The sequence below is a fragment of the Drosophila grimshawi genome, unplaced genomic scaffold (assembly GCF_018153295.1).
Source record: "Drosophila grimshawi isolate 15287-2541.00 unplaced genomic scaffold, ASM1815329v1 contig_44, whole genome shotgun sequence".
Taxonomy (NCBI): Eukaryota; Metazoa; Arthropoda; class Insecta; order Diptera; family Drosophilidae; genus Drosophila; species Drosophila grimshawi.
Window position 1 is genome coordinate 6,082,809 of NW_025063240.1, and position 18,134 is coordinate 6,100,942.

An 18,134-nucleotide genomic window follows, 5' to 3' on the forward strand; every position below is an offset into this window, starting at 1 on the left:
CTCGCACACACACACACACACAGAAAAAGCGGCATCGAGGCGGGAATAATAATTTTTTGGCACGACTGCCATGTTAACATGTCCCCAGACACGTAAAGGACTCCGACTCCAGTCAGGCCAGGGCCACAGGAACACGTTGCACACTCGCACAACAGCGTCAGTTTATTATGTGTGTGCGATGTGTGTGCATTTCAGTGCCCCTGTAAGCGTTTCGCCGGCGGTCTGAATGGGGAAGGGGTTTGGGTTGGAGTTCAGTGCTTGCGGCTTGTAGCCACCATTAGTGAACACGGCAGGAACACGACTGCCGGCGGGGTAACTGTGATTACAGCCATGCCTGGAGCCCCATAGAGCCCCAACAGCCAACAGGTTTATCATGTGCACTCCACATCCAAAGCCCCCTCTCGCATCAGTGTTATGGGTTTTGGTTGCATTTGCATTTAAATATAAATACGTGCACGGCTTTTGGGAGAGCGGCTGGCAGACAAATTACTTTTTAAATGCACTGTAAGCCTTCAATTGTAATTGGCCAACAACATCGCCGTCATCGTCATCGTCGTTGGGTACCACTTTGCCACGAGTATTGGCCCGTTGCGGTTTGAAACTTTGCCAAAAAATGGCCAAAAACGGGCGTAAAACTTTGAGCGACGCGCATTAAAAAACAATAAAGTGAACAAAAAAAACAATATATATATATATAGATATTGCCAAGTGCCAAAATGGTAAAGCCTCAGTCCCGCACGACGCTTTGGCTGTGTTTGCTAGAGAGGCCCAAGCTAATGGCGTCACGTTTGCAGGACCGTGCCGCAAGGCAAGTGGCATGCAACATGCGATTGCTGCCAAAAGTGCCGCCTGGCACAATTCCAGGACCACCACTGACGACGGCCTCCTGTTAGTAGTTTGGCTTGTTAGTTGCCAGTTACCAGTTGGCAGTTGGCAGCCTGTTGCCTGTTGCATTCGTCCTGGGTCTGGGTCTCGGTCTCGGTCTGGCTCTGGCTCTGGCTCTGTTCGAATAAGGCGTGCTGCCTGCTCGAGAGTCGTGTTGAATTTTTCATTTCATTTGGCGCAGCAATTCACTTGAATGGGAATTTCGTGTCGTCGTCTTCAGGAAACGGAAGTGCCAGCCAAACAACTGCACACACACATACACATTGCATATAATAAATGTTTATATATTGACTCTGTCCCACTTTCTCTCCTCTGCCGACTTACACAAACCGAAGGCAGGCATAATTTCTCAAGGATCCACATTCTGGGTTTTTTAGTTTTGCCCCAAACTGTGGCTCACCAACAAATTGGCAAGTGCCCACCACAGGACATGCGGTGCTGGATTATTAAGGATATCAAATTGACGTTAATGAATTAATTTATGAGCTTTTGTGGTTTAATGCGAGCCTGTTGCACTGCTGTTTAGCCGTCAGATTGGAGGACAACGCTAATTAGTGGAGAATAATTGGAAATCGAGCAAAAACACAAGAGCGAGTTGAGTAAATTGATTGCTTCTGATTGGATACGAAATGTCAAGAGTACAATTGCAAATAATGTGATGATGAGCTCGACAGAATATGTAGATTGATTACTCTACTCGTTATTAAAGAGTGATTTTATTAACTCTGTTATATTTTCATTTGTTATAGTCTATATCGACTTATGTTCATAACTATTTAGAATTCGAGATGTGTAAAGGGTATGTTTTTGAAGCTGAATCGAATACAACAGCGTATAATAATCCCCATAGTTAAGGACTACTTTCACATTTGTATGGAAATCACACATTCTGTGGATGTGAGTTGAAAGTGTAAAGCTATGCAAAATACTCGGCACTTCGGCATTCTACCTATAACAACTGCCTCATATACTGATTCGATGTACACAGTTATTACGTAGATTTGAGTACTCCACGTCCGGCTTGTTGCATTACTTGTTCCCCGTGCAGTGACTGTAATTTGTCCACTGCAATTTTCGTGCACATGTCGAAAGATTTACAAGGGCCACGACGAGAGCGTCAGCGACATTGCCGTTCAACTCACACACTCAGATGAAATGGGGCACGTTCTGTAGCCTGCCACTAAAACGCCTAATGACGTTTACACGGCCAACATAATTACAGTAATAATGTGGCTGACTCTCGACATAGTGTGCAACACAGCAAATGGTGATGACATTAGCGAGGTGTCAGGCGACAATTTAACGAGACTATGTCGAGACATACGCGTTGCATATGTGCCTATGAATGTGTGTATGTGTATATGTGTATGTATATGTATATGCGCGAAAAGGATTCGCCTTTTGTGTGCCACATGCAACAGTAGTCAACTGCTATAAAGCACATTCGTCACGAAATGAGGCACCAGCAACAACAACGACAACGACAACGACAACAGTAAGGCAACTCGTGCGTGTGTGTTGGCCACCATTTTGTATGCTTTTAAATTAGCAAAAGTGTGAAAGTGTCATGTTTCGAAATATGAAATTAACAGGCAGCAAGGATAAGAGCGCACAGGACGCGCCAAGCGTTCATTGTAGCCGCGCCACACCACTGAGTGTGTCTGAGTATGTGTGTGTCTCTGTGTGTGTGTGTCAGTGTGTGTGTGTGTGTGTATGTGTGCCTGGCATGCTGCTGTTGCTGTTGTTGATATGCTATAATTTGTTGGCGAAAATTGAAAGGAAGTGCACTTCAATTAATGTGTGTTGCTGCTGCTGCTGCTGCTGCTACTGCTGCCTCTCCTGTTGCTCTGCTTCCTTTAAAAAAAAACCAAAAAAATTCACGAAAAGCATCAGAAAATTGCTTAAAGCATTCAAAGTTGAATTTTTCTGGCTCCCAGCAGAACTGTTAAGCTGGAGACAACATTAAATTGGGGCTTTTTTTCGTTATCTTTTCAGGGGTGTGAGTATCTCCCATGCTTACCATTACTTCTATGTGAATCAGTTAATTTTAATATAATTTAATTTAACTGACTTCACGCCGATTGCGATTCAGTTTATCTACTTGAATATTTTAGCCTCTATCTTAAATACCCAAATGTTAAGCAAGCTTAAGGATTACACAGTCCACATTTGCTAAACAGATTCTCATGCTACATAATCGTATATTATGCCTGAAGTCTAGTGTTCAGTGGTTGCTCATTAAAACGCATTACAAGACTATTCGAGTTGCTTCGAGATGGGGAATATAGTTTTACATGACCGTAAGTCGACCTCTACCTGTGTCCTCGCTCCTGTCCTCGCCCCTGTCGCCATGCTCTCCATTTTTGTTTTGCAGTTGGCAATTGGCTGTTCCTTAGATGCTGGATGTCTGGCTGCCGCTTCGTATCATGGCCTAAGGACAAACTGAAGTTTCACATTTCGTTAATTAAAATTGTGTGCAAGACGGATAAGTATGTACATAGAGCACCTGTTTAGAGGTAGTCTCATTAGCGACACACTTACATACACATAGAAGCAGTGAGAGGGTGGGCCTAAAATTATGCAATATAATATCATTGTTACATTGATTAATGATTTGCCAAATCATAAAAGCCGCTGCTGTCCCCCACAGCAAATGGTCTCCTATTACAAAAACAGGCAGCCACTCATCTCAGAGCGAAAACGTCTTAATTATAACAAAACAAAATGCCGAGGCACATGAAATGTTGTCGTCGCTTCGATTGTCACACAACACAAGTTTTGCACAGCGGACAGTGGCGAAGGGGTAGTTAGGAAGTGCGAAATGTGAAGCGTCCATTATTATGCTAATTAATTGACATCAAAGTAGGCAACAAAGGCGACAGGGCAACGAAACAGCGAGGAGGAGATAAGGTGGCGGGTGGCGGATGGCGGGGTGCCTTGGCGCTGTCTTTGTTGTTGCCAGTGCCCAATGTTTCAAAATCAATGACAACAAACAATAGATAACATCATGATAGGGATGTATAGATACAAAGCTAGGCAGATGGGAGCACTTCTATTATATTATTATTGTGGGGCGGGAGAGAGAGAGAGAAGAGCGCACTCGGCTTCTAAGCCGATTTCAATGGAAATGCAAATTGAAGTGTGTTGCCAATTATTTTGTTATTTACGAGTATTTTTGCCATTTGCCTGTTGTTGTTTATCACAAAAGCATATAAAATATAATATGATAATAATGAGCAGTCCGCTACGCATAACAAAAGCAAAGCGCCCAAGTGCACAGTGACGAGTGGCAAGCAGGGCGGGGGATGGTGCACAGGTAAAAATACGACGGCAACGTTGACAACGTTAACGCCCAACATCGCCCACGTCAACGTCAAATGACAAGGCACAAAATAATGGCCTGTAATAGGATTTCCCGCTCAATGGAGCCAGCCCGCCTGCCCGCCTGCCCGCCAACCTCCACGGCGGGAAGCGGAAAAGCCGCCTATAAATATGCAATACGACTCACTCACTCCACTTACGCACTCACTGACTCACTCTTTCGTTTATTCCAATTATTTTTGCAGGGTGCATCTTCCAGCCTGGTTGTCAAATACGCCGACACGGAGAAGGAGCGACAAATAAGGCGCATGCAACAAATGGCCGGTCATATGAACCTATTGAATCCGTTTGTCTTTAATCAATTTGGACCATACGGCGCCTACGCGCAGGTAAATAGCCAACTCTCTTTTCACCCTGTTCCGCATAGTAATCATCTCATTACATTTTTTCCGTCGCTTACAGCAACAACAGCAAGCGGCTCTGATGGCTGCCGCAGCAACGGCACCAGGCTCTGCAGCTGCCTATATGAATCCAATGGCTGCTTTGGCAACGCAAATACCTCATGGCCTCAATGGCACCGGTCAGCCACCGTCGCTGCCATCGCCAACGATGCCCAACTTCAATATGGGCGCCAATACGCCCAATGGCCAGCCGGGTGGCGCTGCAGCTGCCGCTGCTGCTGCTTCAGTGGCGGATGGTGTCTTCACGAACGGCATTCCACAAACGGCATTCCCACGTAAGCAGCTAACTAGACAATATTTATATCTGTCGTTGATAGTATTTTATGACATATAATTTTGACTAGAATGTTCAAAAATTAATCACTATAAGAACCACATTGAGACTCGAAAATCTGAGATTTAAGTTGAAAACCCAATTGTTTTGTATTCAATTAACAAAATCATTTTTATATGTTTCATTGTACGATTTAGATCCGCTGCATCTGACCATACCACCACAAGGTTTGCCAAATGGCGATGCTGCTGCACTGCAACATGCCTTCCCTGGTTTGCCACCATTTCCAGGAGTTGGTAAGTTCCTAAGCTCGGGCTACCCTTAGTCTATATATATATATATATCTTATCTATTGCCTAAATGAACTACGTATATAATTGTGCCCAATATACAATGAAATAGTAAATAGTTAGTGTGCAAGCTCCCTAGGCACAATATATGAGAATCTATAATTAAAAAACAAAAAATTATTATGTCATCCATTAGCACAGATAATATGCTCACTTCTCAATCTCAAATCATGCATCATGTTCTCTCATAAATTCCCATGACAGAGACTCTCATAATTAGCCCCGAGATATAGTAATATCATGATCATAATGATAAGGTTGCTAAATCGCAGGCAATTCACATTTAAGCAAAATGAGAAATCAAACATCAACAACAGACAGAATAAACAGCTCAATCATTCATAATTGTTTTTATTGAAATAATTAATATTTGTTGTGTCATGCCATAAATATATATTGTTAGTAAAGTGTTATGTATAACTCTAACTTCTATATATATATATATATACATAATTTGATTTATTAAAACGAAAAAAAAAAAAAAAGGAATTCGCTTGAAAGTGTGGCAGAAATTTCTTCAAATTGTTATAAATCCAAAAGATAGCAATATTTCTGTCATACTTGGAACGGTTCTTTATTACTTTAGATGGCTTTTTGGTTGACATATTTGTTCTTAGTTTGTTCTAATTATGTGTTGAATACGTTCGTCTTATATTTGAAAACTTGTTGTTCAATGTTAAGCCTTTAACATTTGTTTGCGAAAGCACAATAAACTCGTCGTTATGTTTTCCTAGTTTCTTTCATAATTCCTATTAAATTCGTATTAACGTAAAGTGAACATAAAACTTTATGTGCTTTGCTCTAAAAATCCAGTTGCTCACTCTGGCTGGTATAACTAAATTTTCTAAAATGTTTATCTGACTAAAAGATATTTAAATCTATCTAAACCTATTATGATTTTATTTTTGTTTATAAATAGTTGAACTAAAAACCAAAGAGAACTTACTTAATTTAACATAAAATATTATATATATATACGTATACTTAATTGTTGTGTTGTCTTTATAAATGTTTCGGATTTTGTGTAAAAACCAAAAACAAAAATTATTTATATATAACGCAGCCTTTCCCGCCGTCTATGGACAGTTTCCACAAGCTTTACCACCTCCCCTAGCGGCGGTTGCACCCACTCAGCGTGAAGGTAAGCTTTTCATTATAATTTTGTCGGTTGTACTCTTTAGTTTGTTTGTCGACTCTTTGTTAGTTATTTCGTAACTTAATATCGTCTTTGGTTTTGTGGATGTGGATGGAATAGCTCACACCAACCTGGGGATTTCCTGTATTAGTCATTGTTTAAATGTCATAAATACATAAATGTTTTATTTTATGGCAACGTAAACATTTATCTATATTTAACACTCAGTCGTATACACACACACATATACACACACACACACATAATATTTCGGTGGGTCGATCAAGCAATTTTAATGAAATAATTAATTTTTCTTTTAGCGCAAGTATTAAGCTAAAAGACCATAAAAATTAATTACCTGTGTTCTTTTTATTTGTAACTCTCATTCTTATCTTTTGGCGCACTGTGAATAGGGGCGAAATCGCGACCCACTTTCGAAAGGGTTGCAAAAAGCAAAGCAAGCGTAAATCGTTTTTAATGGCTGCATTTAAAGGCATTTTATGTGAGATCGTAAAAATTGCATATAAACTGCTTAAAATCACATAAAAACCGTCGACGTATTTTTCAGATATTTGCTTGAAAAATCATAAAATTCTATGTTACTTTGTGTCGCTTGTTCTGTTTTTGTTTTCTTTTTGTTTTTTTTTTTATATTCAGCTCTCTTTTGTCTTTCTGAATCGTTGACGGGACACAAAATACAAGCATACCATTAATAAGGCGTATTTATATACATATCTCAATATTTTATAGTCAGCTACATAAATGTACCTTTGTGTATATGTCTTTCTCCTTCGCTATCTCTTTCTCTCTCTCTCTCTCTCTGTCTCTCTCTCTCTCTCTCTCGCTCTCTCTCTCTCTCTCACTGAGTGTGTGACTATGTGTGCGTGTGTGTGTACCACATTCTTAAATGTGTATACTGTCTAAATGTATCTAACCCTAATACTGACTTGAATGTGTAACGTGTTTTTCATTTTCAATATCTGTTGACCGTAGTTAATTGTAAATTGTGTTTTTTTTTTATTATAATGTACTTACTTAGTACTTATTCTGCATGACAAATACACATGAAACTCGGCAATGCTGAACTCATATCATACGATTATAGTATTCGCATATAATTCGCAAATGGGGCTGTTGGAAAAAAATGCTTCGAAAGGAACAATTAGAATCAAATATCATAAGTCTAAGTATATATTATACTGCTAGAGTTATAGAACTATTAGCTCTCATTAAACATTTTAAAATACGATTATGTCTATATTAACTTTTAGTCTATGCAAGCGCATTTTGTTACTGTTCGGTTCCTTATTTTTCTATAAATATATTTATATTTTGATTGTAATTTAGTTTGCAGTAATTTCAAACGCATTAGCTTTAGTTGAATCGTCTACAAGATCGGCCACGAAACACGAGACACAACAAAAAAAAAAAAAATGAAAAAAACAAGAAAGAAAAAAAACATATTTAAAGAAATACTCATACTCGAAACCAGCCAAATACAGCAGACAAACTCATAAAGTTCTAACTTATGATTTTGCTCATCGTTTAATTTCTTTTCTCTACTTTGTTTCTTTTCTTGTAATGTTCTCTTTTAAGATTTTCTGATGTTCCCAGGATGCTCTATATCTGGCCCGGAGGGCTGCAATCTGTTCATCTATCATTTGCCGCAAGAATTTGGTGATGCAGAATTAATGCAAATGTTCCTGCCATTTGGCAATGTGATCAGCTCTAAGGTCTTCATCGATCGTGCTACAAATCAGAGCAAATGTTTTGGTAAATCTAAATCTGCACTTTTACCAAACATTTTTACTTGGATCAGTTGGCTAACGAATCGAATTATGGTATTTTATAGGTTTTGTTTCATTTGATAACCCCACCAGCGCTCAAGCGGCCATTCAGGCTATGAATGGCTTCCAGATTGGCATGAAAAGACTGAAAGTTCAATTGAAGCGGCCAAAGGATGCCAGTCGACCTTATTAACAATCGGAGTTCCTTAATCGCAACTTACATCACCAGCAACAACAACAACAACCACAAATGCAAAAACCACATAACGCGACAACATGTAGAACAACTACAACAGCAGCTAGATCAACAGCAACAGCTGCAGCAGCAGCAACAACTACAACTACAATAACAAATAGCCCTAACAACAGTTTTAGGTCACAATTAACCAATGATCATAATACAAATCGTAATACAATGCCCTACACCTTTGCCAGCTGGCGCAGCGGTACCTATTGTTATCGCAATAGCAGCAATAATACTAACAACAGCAGCAACAACAATAACAATAGCAACAGCAACAACAACAATAGCAACAACAATGGCAGCAGCAGCGAGAACACTTCGACCTCTAGTGAAACTAATAACTATTCCAAAGTTGAACTGGTCGAAAAACTGTTCATGTGGCAACAACAAAAGCGAAAATCTTAGAAGCTAACTAAGGTAAGCTAAAAGTAAGCGACCTTATTGCATACTTGCCACAAGCGTACATTCAAAATCATGTTAAGTGTTATGCTAGAATTTATATAACAAATTGTTTGAGATTTGATTAAAAAAAAATAAAATAAATAATGGCATAATATTTAACTCTCAGTCAAGCTAATTTAATTGAACTAACATTTAAAAATTCCACATTTTAGATGGACTTCAGCGAGGAATTTCGACATGCTTAGTGGATCTAAGCTCCAGCATAGAAATACTAAAAAGATATACAAACATGCATATGAAAAATAAAAAAATAAAAAAAAAATACTAAAAAATAGTAAACAGAAAATGTAAAAAAAAAAAAATTCAGATCTGAAATTTGAATAAAAAAAAAGATTTAAAGATAAACATATGTATATATATATACATATATGTATATATATATGTATATATACATATGTACTTATACAGGCAGCTGAAAGCAGAAATAGTAAAAGGAAAAAGTTAAAATATATAGAAACCTAAAAAAAATTTTTTGCCAAAGTGACGATTATGTATGTACATAAATATATAAATATACATATATATATATATATTTATAAAGCAAGCAACAAACATTGATATTGATAGTTTTGTTAACAAATGAGCAAAGAACAACTGCACACACATACACACACACACACACACTTTCACATACAAATAACAAACTTGAGACAAAAACTGACTGGTAAGAGACCAAAATTATCTGGGTTTTCAATAAAAAAAAAATGGAATAATAATAATCTAAAAACAAAAACTGCAGTAACCATTTTTTATACACTATATAAAAATTGGTCACGGGAATTTACTAAAGTATAAACAAAAAATGAGAGGAAATAAATCACTCGCTGCTAAGAAAATGGAATAAGCCACAAAAAATTAAAAAAAAAAAAAATTAAAAAAAAAAACACACACACACACCATAAGAGAAAAACTATCAAAACTGAATCTGTTAATTGGAGATGACAAAAAAAAACATATGCATATGAGTTGGCAGTTAGATGAGAAGTTAATGATCGAGCATAGTACGATGATGGTACATAGCTCTGCAACTTTTTAGCATTTAGTACTAAGCAAAATGGCAAAGGATTATATTATACATAAACTTATATATACATACGTAGCATATGTATATGCATATACATATGTATATGAATAAAAATTAACACAAAAATTCGAATTTAATTAATTTTAAGGAGATAAATGAACAGTTAGCACTAGGTGAAAGCAGCAAGCAAATAAATATGCGATATGCTTTGAGAAGTACACTTAAGTCCAAATTAGAGAACCACACAAGGTTTTTGAGTAGCCTGCAACAAACAAGCAAAAAAATATCATTTTTTATAATATGTAAATGAACAAAAAAATAATAATAATTTAATTATATTATAATGAATTTGTTAGAGCATACATAGTAAAAGAAAATACAAAAAATGATGAGCATATTAAATGCTGTAAATTTTGTTGCCTCCAAAAAATATGCATGCGGGCAAATAATAATTTTCATTTTCAAACGAAACACCTTCAGTTAGGCAAAAGCACGTTTTACCCTTTGTTTAAAACTAGACAACAAAAATCGTAAACGATTTTATAGAATTAAAATATATTACAAAAAAAAATCAAACAACAAACTTTACACTTAAACTTAGCTGCTTGCAACCAAAACAAATACAGGTACTTACAAATATATACATATATATATATATATGAAACAAAAATAAAATTGAAATAAATATGTATATATATGTACATTTATATATATATATATATATATGTATACATATAGACATATATATATATATAGATATGTATATATACGAGCAAAGGTATAAAAGGTACGAAAGAAAATTTTGCTAAGAAAATATATATATCAACATTTATGTATATATATACATATATATGCATATGTATATGTATGTATATATATATATATATGTGTGTATGTGGCTGACAACTGAACATTTTGGCGACTTATTTTCACAAGTTCCCAGACACCCCGAAACGACAGAACTAAAACTTAATATTCTTATTAAAGAAGAATGATGTTGACCATAGCGCGCCCTAGCCCTATTAAGCTAAAACACAAGAAAACCAACTACAAAATTTACACATATTATAACGACAATTAACAGATAACTTTAAAATGCATAAATTATTATTGATGATAAATACATACATACAATTACATACATATATATATATATATATATATAAACTAAATTTAGCATTTTTTTATATAAAGGCAAACGATTTTTAGCGAAACTAGAAAATGAAACACTGAAATTTTTATATTTCATAATTTTTTGCCTTTTATTTAACACACACACACACAACATATACACACATATGCAAGCATATTTAACTTATAAATAAAACAAACAAAAAATCCAACATTACTCAACTAAAATCTGTTGAATCAACTCATTAAACAATTTGACATTGTCTTTAAAAGTTAGCAGAAGAATGAATATATATATATATATTTATATATATATATATTTATCTGTACAAAATAAAGTGAAAGATTGTCAAATCTACAGCTAAATATGCCAAAAATGAACATAAGGGAACGATGGAGAAAGAAATGAAAGAAAAACCTAAAGTGTAACAATTATTTAGAGTTTGTATAGTGAAAAAAAACTACGTTTAGCGCCTAGTCTGTGTGTTTGCAACACAACTTGCGACACATATTTGATACTAATGATAAAAACAATTAATTATTAAATAATAAATATATATATATTGAAATATATAAGAATATTTAAGCATAACAAATTGTTATAAAAGTTAAAGTTAGTTTTGTTACCAGTGCAATATATACTTTTGTGCAAATACTTGAATTACTTATGAGTTCCAAACACGTATCAATAGATTGCAATAATTTTTTGGTCTTCTTACTTCCTTATTACGACCTTATTCCCCAAAAATTAAATAGCATTGCCAGTTAGCCAGAGATATATAGGCCCAGTACTTTGGCCAAGGGAGTTCAATTGAGCAACCCCTAATTACAGTAGTTGCTTTTGGTGCCCAGCCTATAACTATAACTCTCGAACGCATTTCGTTTTATTTTGGCAACTAACTATCTTCGTTTGAAGTACAACAACTTCTACAGTCAATATTATTGTCATTTACTTTCCAATCACTTTATTCGTTGTATCGAATGTTAAGCCTAATATCTTGTAAATATAAACGAAACTGAAAGGCGGATGAAAGTCCCCCCTAAAATGCAAAAAAAAACGCAAGAATAAAGAAAAGAACGCAAGGAATGCAGCAGCAAAAAATGCATTATATACACAAAAAATACTTACATATAACTATATACATACATAAATTTATATGCAAAATTATCAATTGATTTTAGCGACTATTCCGTAGTTACACAAGTTGAATAACTACATTGCCCCACACTTTTGACAGCTTCAAAATGCTAATCTAGATTTTTACTAGAGCAACACACACACACACACACACACACACACACACACACACACATACAAACACCCACACACACTCTCACTATATGTATTTACGATCTTGTATGAATCGATCTAGTCAAATTCAAGTTAATTATTGCATAAAAACAAAAACCAACTTTAAACAAAGTCAAACTATTGAGATAATAATAAATTATTATTATGTATTATGAATTATTATGATTGCATTTTGATTTTTTGTATTGCAAATACGAACAAGTACTTAAACTAAATATATAAAAACAAATTATTATTATTATTATTATTATTATTCTATGCTATTATACAAAAAGTTTTAGACTATATACACAATATTTAAATAAAATACAAAAACAAAGAGAAGAACTTAGTGCAAAAAACTGATTTTGGCAAAATTATGCAAATTATACTATATCAAAAAATTAATAAAAAAAAACAAAAGGAAGAAAACGAAAACATAAACAAATATACTAAAAACTTAAATTATCATACATATTATTATTTCTAATGCGTAACACAATAAACTAAACCAAGAAGAAGCAGAACAAATAAAAGCGATAAACAAATTGATAAATACAAAATACAAAAAAAAAAACTTGTTTTATTTTTATTAATTATTTTTCATGTGTGAAGATGTGGCTTGTGAATTGGCAGAGCTTTGAGCAACTCAGAACGGACCTACAGATTTACGGACAGAGAATTTGGCACACACACCCATATCATTTTCTATATCTAAATTTATTATGATTTCTTCGCATTATAAAACAAAAGAAACAAAACAAAACAAAAACACATTAAAAAGGCTGTGACTTGAACGTTAAAGAAAATAACTGTGTAACAAAAATCAAATAAATTGTTTAACTTACTTATTTTTGTGTTCATAAATCAGCTGGTGTTTTGCTTTAAAAAAAAAACTTAATAAAATAACATCTAATTTTTTTAAAAAGCGGTGATAACATGCAACCAAGAAGCCAAATCAAAATTAATGCATACAAGATACATAACAAAAATAACTAAATAATCAATAAAAAGCAAAAACTAAATAATTATGCTTGCATTAAGCGGTTATTTTAAATTCGAAATGAAAAATGTGATGAAAAACGTTAATAAAAAACATATGTCGAATTGAAATTATTAAAACTAAATGAAAGAATGAAAAAACAAAAAACAATTGTACCTTGAGCATAGAGCATTAAAATTGGAACTAGTACAGAAACCAAGAAATGCTAGGCAAATACCTATATAAAGATTCGCCCGGTTTCGCCCAATTTAATGTTATGTAATGACGGCAGCCACAAGATTTCAAATTGGCACTTGCATTTGCAAATTTTGCCAAAATACAGTTTAGTGCTCAATTTTCCAAATGATTTTGTAACGAAAATCTTCAACGCGTTCTCACATACATAAATAAACTTTAAATACAAAGCACATCATATCAAAAAAAAAAAAAAAAAACCCAAAAAAAAAAAAAAAACAACGCGTATAATGTAGAACTTTAAATATGTATGATTTTTATTTAAAATGGTTTAAGGGAAGGATCCGATTCACACTCAAAGTTCAGTTAGCAATCTTCTGGACGATTCTGAAAGAGATTCTACTCGTAGAGCAGAAGCTGTAGCGAAACTTTGAGATAAGATAAGAATACAGAATAATCCTTTGTAACTTTATAACCAATATAATATATATTGAGTTCGACGAAATTATTTCGCATATCGTATAATTTAATTTGATTCGCTTACTTTAAGTTAATTTTGCCACTTAAACAACAAATTTACTAAAATGAAAATTATCCCTAATATTAAGCATTGTATATTTACTAAAAGAAAATGAAGTCTCTTATCGATGATCGTTCCTTAAACTTAAATCATAAGATTTACATGAATACTTACTTATAGTGGCTATGCAATGAAACATACATTTAGTCCTATACATAAAGTATTTTTATTATGAGGGCATTCTTATAGAATGTTTATTATTTATAGAAAATAACTAAAAATCAACTAACTAACTTATTAATAAATTACTCTATGCTAGTTATTGACAAGGCTAGACAAAGTAGTGAATGAAGCTTACAACACTAATACAACAACAAAACAACAAGAACAAACAACAACAGCAACAACAACCAAAAACACATGAGTCCAAGTTTAGAACTTAATAATCAAAAATATATTTAGATACACTTTTCTGCAGGTATTTAAATAAAAAACAATTTAAAAATTATACAAAAAACTACAGTATGATAAATGATAAACGATAAACGATAAACGATAGAAATAGAGCAAGGCACTTTAAATGACCCCACCATAACCATGGACTACTAAATTTCATACACTAGTTTTTTATACACAAGAACCACTGACAACCAATACAACAACAACAACAACATCCAATACATTTACACAGACACACATACACACACACACGCATACATACATAGTTAAACGGGCCCAATTTGAAGGGAGGACGCATATCTTTTTTGCTAGGCCTAGAACATTTTGCCTTGATAGCATTTGGGTTTTGTTTTAATCGAGACACACGAATAACTTATAGGATACAGGGTAAAACATGCAATTACAAGTAATAATAATCTTTACTTATAAAACATAACAACAACAAAAATGAAACTAATAATAATTTAAAGTAAACATTATGATTATCTTCTGTTATATTTTTCTTAAGCCTTTGCACTAAGTACGTTTATTTGGAAATTCTTTAGCTTGATAACATTAAAGCTTTGCATAAATGTAGAATTTGCTTAAATATATGGATATATAGTTATTTAGAGCAACAAATGGGCATAGTTGGGACAGGAGTGCAGTAGTAAGAAAGTATATATATATTTAAATATATATACACTGGTACATACATATATAGTATAACATATACATATTAGTGTTTAGGAACTGGAGAACAACCAAACAAGTTGATAGAAAACAAACAGCAACAATAATTGGCGGCGCTTGTAAGAAAGCTCAGAAAGTGCATTTAATAAATATGAATAAATATAAATGAAAACCAAACCAAGAAAAAGTTTTTAAACAAAAAAGAAAACAATATATATAATTATAAATTGAAAAGAAATTAAATCTAGTCATATTTATATAGGCGATGAATTATATATATAAATATTATTATGACAATTATTATTATTACTATAAACCAAAGCAAAGATTTATTAGCGAGCTAAGGTCAACAAGCATTATAAACCAATTTTGCAATTATACAAGCGAGAATACAACAAATGAAAATGCAGTGAAATGATATGAAAATGAAAAGGCCCCAAGTTATTTTTTGTAGATAAGAAATGTTATCTTTTAGAACTTAGCCAAATATTAGACACTGATACAGATACAGATGCAGATTCTAAATGCACAGTTGAGAGCAGGCTAAGTGTAATAAGCAAAAGGTCAAAGCGAATTTATATTGTATATAGGTAAACAACAAAAACAAAAACAAAAGTAAAACAAAAAAACACAAAGCCCAATGCAACTTACCTAAGAGGGTTTAATAATTACAAATTATTAATTATTTAATGATAGTTGCTAGTCTAGGATTTAGCATACGCATATGCATACACACAAAAAAAAACACCCATACATACAAAAAAAAATTGCCATATTTTGAGTGCAGTTCCAGTTGCGTTTAATAATTAAATCCCAATACAGCAGCTTATTCTAATACTCTTTACTTTCTGTTTAGAAATCCGTCCGTATTTAGCATTATGCACTATTAACACACACATACATGAGCAAACACACACACACACATACACACAGAGAAAAACAATGTAAGCAATTTGAGTTACTTGAATTTTACAAACGGGTCTACAAAACTAACTTACACATAGCAAAATAAGAATTTTGAGGTGGATCCTTGAAATACTGTGCTTTGAATATAATTTGCACTTTGCATAGGATAATGTCCAACTAACATACTCAACACGCAAACAAATTACACTTTACTAATATTAAATAACCGCAGATAAGATATAATTTGAAATTTTTGAAGAGCACCTTAAAAGAAAACAATAAGAAAATTAGCAGCAAAAAAAAAAAAAACATTAAATTAAAACTAACTAATAAATGCAGTAAAATGCCATATAAAAATAAGAAATGAAAGCCCAAAACTTGCACAAAGAATTTGTAGCAAAAAAAAATGTAAAGTCAACCAATTTAATTTAACAATATTCATTCCGTTTTAAATTTACAGCCTAACATTAAAAAAAAGCTTGCTCTTGTAACAAACACAAATGTTTTATAAGTTCTCAACATTGTCTAGTAATATTCTAAAAGAAACAAATATTTAAAATGACAAAAATTAAATATTAAATGTAAAATGGTTTCAAAATCAAAAGAAAAAATAAATAAATGAATGAAATAGATCATAAACAAACTAAAAAAAAAAAAAGGAAAAAAAAACAAAAGAGTAGTAAAGAAAATAATACCAACAAAAACATTTATATCAAATTTTAAACATTTTAAAGAGTTTGGCAAGAGTCTGTGTAAGCAATTTTCAAGCACAATCTTATATCTTTGCTCTATATCACAAATGAATTGTTTTTTTTTTCAATTTGGCTAATTCAATAGTGTAATTGATTGTGCACACTTTGGAATACTATTTTCCTAAGTTTGATATTTAAAAAATTAATGAATTCGAGATTTTCACAGCACAGGTACACAAATTGCAGCACTTATTCAATCAGAGCCCACAAAAATAAATATTTGTCACTTCAATTTTTGAGACACATCCATTAAACAGTCGATATTCTAACTTAAACATGCACACAACTACATACATATACATACATACTTATATTACTAATTTATATTTATACATACATACGTACATACATGCATACTACATGGATACATATAAAGCGCAGAAAATAAACTAATAGGCAATGTAGTTGGAAAAGAATGGAAATACATACGAGTACATAGAGAAAACCAAAAGGCAAGCAGACATAATGAACAATTAAATAAAAATAATTTAAAATAGCAAAAGCAAAGAAAAGGTCTTTATATTAACTATATATATACATATATATATATACTACATATATACTATACATATGTGTAAATTGAATACAATTTATAAATAATAACAAACCCAATGGCGAAGTGTGTAAAATTTGTGCATTCGTTCATGAAAACAAAAGGATGAAAGTAAACACCGAAAAAACATTACAAATATATCTATATATATATACTATTTATATATATATATGTGTATATGTATATATATATATATATTTATAATATATATATATTTATATTCAACTTAATTTTTCGCTCAATGTTGCGAAAAATCGTTGAAGTCACACATTTAAAGCTATCAAAAGAAACTATTAATTAATTATGAAAACACACAAATAAAAACAAACAAGCTATGCAAATATTTTAATACTTAACAGGCGTAAAAATGCATTACCAACTCTAGTTTAAAAATTATTTATTGCCATACAAGAACATACATAAATAAACCTTACATATGTATTTATAAGTACTCTATTCTACCAAGCAAAAACAATAACAATGATTAGAGCCAGAGCAAGAACTACTTACATACATATAAACATTATTTGCGCCTTTTTCTGAAATTGTTGTTTTTTTTTATTTTTTTTAAGCAGCCTACGAACGACAAGATAAAGCTGTTAGGCCAAGAGCGCGGCAAAAGCTAACAATAATATAAATAAAAGAAAACATAATATATAAAATAAATATCAAGGAAACGTTTAGGATACATTTTGACAGTTTTCAAATGGCAAACATGTAAATTTTGTTT

The 18,134-nt window shown here is 32.9% G+C and overlaps 1 protein-coding gene across 11 annotated transcripts in view; it reads left to right on the plus strand.

Annotated features, from left to right (window-relative positions):
- Window positions 1-9,196, plus strand: part of LOC6558725 (CUGBP Elav-like family member 4) — a 313,415-nt gene extending 304,219 nt beyond the window's left edge. For 7 of the 11 annotated variants that reach the window (XM_043215442.1, XM_001985089.2, XM_043215443.1 and 4 more), the window contains 7 exons: window positions 4,452-4,595; window positions 4,669-4,942; window positions 5,139-5,237; window positions 6,355-6,432; window positions 8,023-8,199; window positions 8,279-8,874; window positions 9,072-9,196. In XM_043215442.1, the coding sequence (XP_043071377.1) occupies window positions 4,452-4,595; window positions 4,669-4,942; window positions 5,139-5,237; window positions 6,355-6,432; window positions 8,023-8,199; window positions 8,279-8,406 (900 nt within the window). In that variant the 3' untranslated portion in view covers window positions 8,407-8,874; window positions 9,072-9,196. The remainder of the gene's footprint in view (window positions 1-4,451; window positions 4,596-4,668; window positions 4,943-5,138; window positions 5,238-6,354; window positions 6,433-8,022; window positions 8,200-8,278; window positions 8,875-9,071) is intronic. The other 4 variants (XM_032742857.1, XM_032742862.1, XM_032742859.1 and 1 more) reach the window with 2 other exon arrangements.
- Window positions 9,197-18,134: the final 8,938 nt, after the last annotated feature.